General features: G+C 44.2%; 1 protein-coding gene across 1 annotated transcript; it reads right to left on the bottom strand.

Moving 5' to 3' along the window:
- Positions 1-687: 687 nt before the first annotated feature.
- On the bottom strand, positions 688-2,372 carry LOC126492196 (adenylyl cyclase-associated protein 1-like). Its single transcript, XM_050128375.1, is given in 3 exon segments — positions 688-1,368; positions 1,437-1,561; positions 1,564-2,372. Coding segments are annotated over 3 exon segments (1,416 nt in total). The 5' UTR covers positions 2,339-2,372; the 3' UTR covers positions 688-852.
- Positions 2,373-4,471: the final 2,099 nt, after the last annotated feature.

The raw sequence follows: 4,471 nt of genomic DNA, 5'->3' as shown, positions 1-4,471 counted from the left end.
TGTGTCCTAGAGGGAGAGCTGGGATTTACAATGGCAATGCTGTGCAAGATTCGTACGGAAATCAAGACACAGACAACCTGCAGTGGAGGCCTCGCCCTGCTCAGGGGCCCGCAGTGAGGCGCTAAGCTGCCAAGCATGACGGGCATGGGCAGGGAAGAGGACCGCCAGACTCCTTGGAATGGTGTGCTGCTTTGCTTTGCTTTTTAAGCTGGCCCCGTGAGGGAGGAAAAAGGGTTGAGACTTTTTCCCCTCAAAAATGGTACTGCTACTGCAGCTGAGAGCAGAAAGCCTGCTACTTTGTGGTTGAGGCTGACCCAGAATGGAATGCAGAATGAAGGAATGCTTTTAGGAAACAAGTCTGCTTGGAATGCTGGGTGGCAAGCCTCAGCCTTTGGTCCAGTGCAACCCTGGCCTCACTTCTCAGCGATGAACAATTAGATTGGTTAGAACCTTACGGAGTCACACTGGCTCCTGCTGCCGCCATGCTGGCTGTTAGAGTAGAACACATTCTGATCTCTTTGTTTCCAGGATGTTTCCCCCCAAGGACTGTGTGTTGGTAGAATGACCCCCAAAGCTGAAAGCTCCAGCCTGGGCCCGCAGCTCTTAAGCACGGACTGCCGTGCAGCTGCGCTGGTGAGGAGCCATGCACCTTTCCGCCAGAGATCCACTGACCGGCTGTCCTGCCCATTCTCAGCCTATTCAGTATATTCAGTGAAGGCAGGTAGCTGGGCTTCTCAGAGCAGAGAGGCAGTTTAAGAGCAGAAAGGTAGAGGAAATCTAGAAAAGAACCGTCTCCATACAGATGTATCCCATGGTGTGAAAGGGGAGGGCGCAGGACTCGCAGGCATTCGCTTATCCAGCGATCTCTGTCACTGTGGTGACCAACTTCTGCCCATTCCACAAGGTCTTGAACTGCTCAGGGACTGGAAACTCGTTAAAATCTCCGCCTTCTGTAGGAATGAGGACGTTCATCTCAGAAGATTTGGCACTGACTATCTCACAGTCCAGGGAGTTCTTGCTCAGGTAAGCATGGCAGCCATCTGTTTTGTTAATGGAAATGGTTGGCACTTTTCCCATCACCTGAACTTTGACGTCTCTACTATTGATTATCTCCACAATGCCCACCATGTCATCAAACACCAGGCTGAGCTTCTTACAGTTATCTACTGTAATGGAGTTAATTTTGCCCTTGATTTGCAATGTCGTGTTGACACTCTTGTATATGTAAGCCACCTGTTTCAGCTCAGTGTCCTCAATCAACAGGTTGGAAACGTTCTCCTGGTTTTCCACTCGCCACTTCTTGCCTTCCAGTTCCAGCACAGCTGGCTCCTTCTTTGGGGCTGGTTTGGGGGAGGGGCTGGTTTGGGGGAGGGGCTGGTTTGGGGGAGGGGCTGGTTTGGGGGAGGGGCTGGTTTGGGGGAGGGGCTGGTTTGGGGTTTAGGTGCAGAGAAGGGTTTGGAGCCACTCCGAACTGGACCACTCTGAGCTTTCAGGGCAGGGTTCTTGTGAGTCTTCATGTCATCAGATACATGTTTCAGGGCATGTGTGACGCTCTCCCCTGATTAATCTGTGCAAACAGTGCTGAGCGGGAAGCAGAGTCGTAGGAGCTGGAACTGGTAGGGACTGGAGGAGGAGGTGGGCCTGGTTGGGGGGGGGAACCTGATCCAACGGAGGGTCAGGATGGCAATCCACTTAGTTCTTTTGCCACAGGCCCCGTCTTGCTCCAGGCCAGGCTAGTGGTGTGGAACTCCTTGATATAAGCCTACAGTTCTGTCCATATACTCAAGTAAGTTTTGACCCAGTCGACATGCTTCTTATCCACATCTTTGTACTCCTTGAGGACGTGGTTTGTGTAAAACATGGCAGCATCAGTCATCTCTTTCACAAAGGGGCCGGGCTTTGCAGCCAGAGCCACCCAGCCCAGGGCCTGGATGCTTTCGCTGACAGCTGACAAGTGATTGAAAAACTTGCTGCCTCGGTTCTTCTCCCGGAAGGTTATGACTTCTTGGATCTGCTCCGAGATGGGTGCCAACAAATCAGAAAGCTTATTACCGGCTGGCTGCTGGCACTGAGAAGCTGTAACCAGGAGAGCTCGTTCCAACTTCAGGCCTGTGTGGACCATCTCTGCGTGTTTCTGCACGTCTCCCCCAATCTCCTTACTCATCTTCAAGTACTCTGCCATGGTATTGGCAAGCGAGTCAAAGGCTTGCACATATGGAACAGCTCCTTTTGAAGAGCTGTCTCCGTAGCCACAGTGCATGTCCGAGGAGTGTGACACTGCCTCCAGGCGGCCCACTGCCCTCTCCAATCTTTCTACAAGATTTTGCATGTTGGCCATAATGTTCCACCTTAAGAGTTCCGCCTCACCTCCGGACTGCCTGCTTGATAATTTCTGAGGTTGTCTACTTCCATTATAAAGCTATAAGTATTTTTGACCACTAATTTCTCCCAGTATTCTGACTTAGAGAAAATTTGACTCATTCAAATAGGAATCATTTCAATAAAAACTTTCTGTTTATTGTTTACTGAATTTTTCATATTTTAAGATGCTAGATTTTATGTTTTATTGCATTTATTTACCTTTAGAATAATGGCTGTAACGTAACAGGAGATAGACATTTCCCATCCCATTACATAGTATTTATTTTTTGATCTCTTTTGGTACTAAAACTGATACTGGTGACTAGTAGTTTAAAATAGAGTTTAACATCATTATATAGTAGCCTGCGCATGAAATCATGCTGCTACTATGGTTCCTTGAATTTTACACTAAATTATATAATAAGAAAACAATACAATGTATATTAAAAGTTTACTTATAAAACAGTCAAGATGTAAAGAGAAAACAATGAAGTCTTACCAAGTTTTAAGAACTTTTAGAGGCATGAGATACTAGATAAAAATCCAGAGAATTCCACAAGTAGTAACAAGAATAATTTACTTACTGACATTCACTGATACCTTTTGAATTTACATTGCTATCTTTAAAAATTATTTTGTTTAATTTTTAAATGTTTCTATTGAGCTATATATTTTTCTCTGCTCCCTCCCTTTTTCTCCCCTCCCATTCTGCCCTCTCCAATGATCCCCATGCTCCCTATTTACTCAGGAGATCTTGTCTTTTTCTACTTCTTATGTAGATTAGATCCATGTATGTCTCTCTTAGGGTCCTCTTTGTTGTCTAGGTTCTCTGAAATTGTGAATTGTAGTCAGGTTCTTTGATTTATGTCTAAAAGCCACTTATGAGTGAGTGTATATTATTTTTGTCTTTCTGGGTCTAGGTTACCTCACTCAATATTATGCTTTCTAGATCTATCCATTTGTCCACAGATTTCAAGATGTCATTATTTTCTTCTTCTGTGTAGTACTCCATTGTGTAAATGTACTACATTTTTCTTATCCATTCTTCGGTTGAGGAACACTTAGGTTGTTTCAGGTTCTAGCTATGACAAACAATGCTGCTATGAGCATAGTTGAGCACATGTCCTTGTGGTATGATTGAGCACCCTTTGGGTTTATACCCAAAAGTAGCATTGCTGGGTGTTGAGGTAGTTTGTTTCCTAATTTTCTGAGAAATTGCCATACTGATATCCAAAGCAGCTGGACCAGTGTGCACTTCCACCAGCAATACAGGAGTGTTCCCTTTACCCAATAACCTCTCCAGCATAAGTTGCATCAGTGTTTTTGATCTTGGCCATTCTTACAGGTTTAAGATGGAATCACAGAGTTGTTTTTATTTGCTTTTCTCTGATGATTAAGGATGTTGAGTGTTTCCTTAAGTGTCTTTCAACAATTTTAGATTCCTCTGTTGAGAGTTCTGTGTTTAGGTCTGTACCCCATTTTTATTGGACTATTTGTTCCTTTGATGAACAATTTCTCGAGTTTTTTGTATATTTTGGAGATCAGTCCTCTGTTCAATGTGGGGTTGGTGAAGACATTTCCCCACTCCGTAGGCTGCCATTTTGTATTGTTGATGGTGTCCTTTGCTTTACAGAAGCTTTTCAGTTTCAGGAGGTCCCATTTATTGTTTCTCTCTGTGTCTTTGGTACTGGAGTTGTATTTACGATGTGGTTTCCTGTGCCAATGCGTTCAAAGTGTACTTCCCACTCAATTACATGTAATAGGATTTCACACAGCATTCACAAAGACACATATGCACACATACACACAGAGAGATTTTTAACTTACTCATTTCATGGTTTTTGTATATATGTTTTCAGGGTTGACCATTTGGTATTGAATAAACTATTGGTGTGCTTTTCCCTGGTGAAGACTATGTCTCATTTTGTCAACATTCCTTAATTACCTGTAATTACTTGTATAGGGTTGAAGCCTCATGGGCTTTTCCCTCATCCACTTCAGCATGTCTATTGTTGTCATCCTCATGTTTGAGCAGTTACATTGTTGAGACTTTATGGGTGTAGCTTCTGTTGTTACTACTAGCAGACACAGTCTTACAGAAAAAAAATGC

This window comes from Alexandromys fortis, unplaced genomic scaffold, assembly GCF_014885135.2.
Source record: "Alexandromys fortis isolate MF-2015 unplaced genomic scaffold, M_Fortis_MF-2015_v1.1 scaffold_288, whole genome shotgun sequence".
NCBI classification, from domain to species: domain Eukaryota; kingdom Metazoa; phylum Chordata; class Mammalia; order Rodentia; family Cricetidae; genus Alexandromys; species Alexandromys fortis.
The sequence above is the reverse complement of the archived record's forward strand: the minus strand, read 5'-3'. Positions and strand labels throughout refer to the sequence as shown.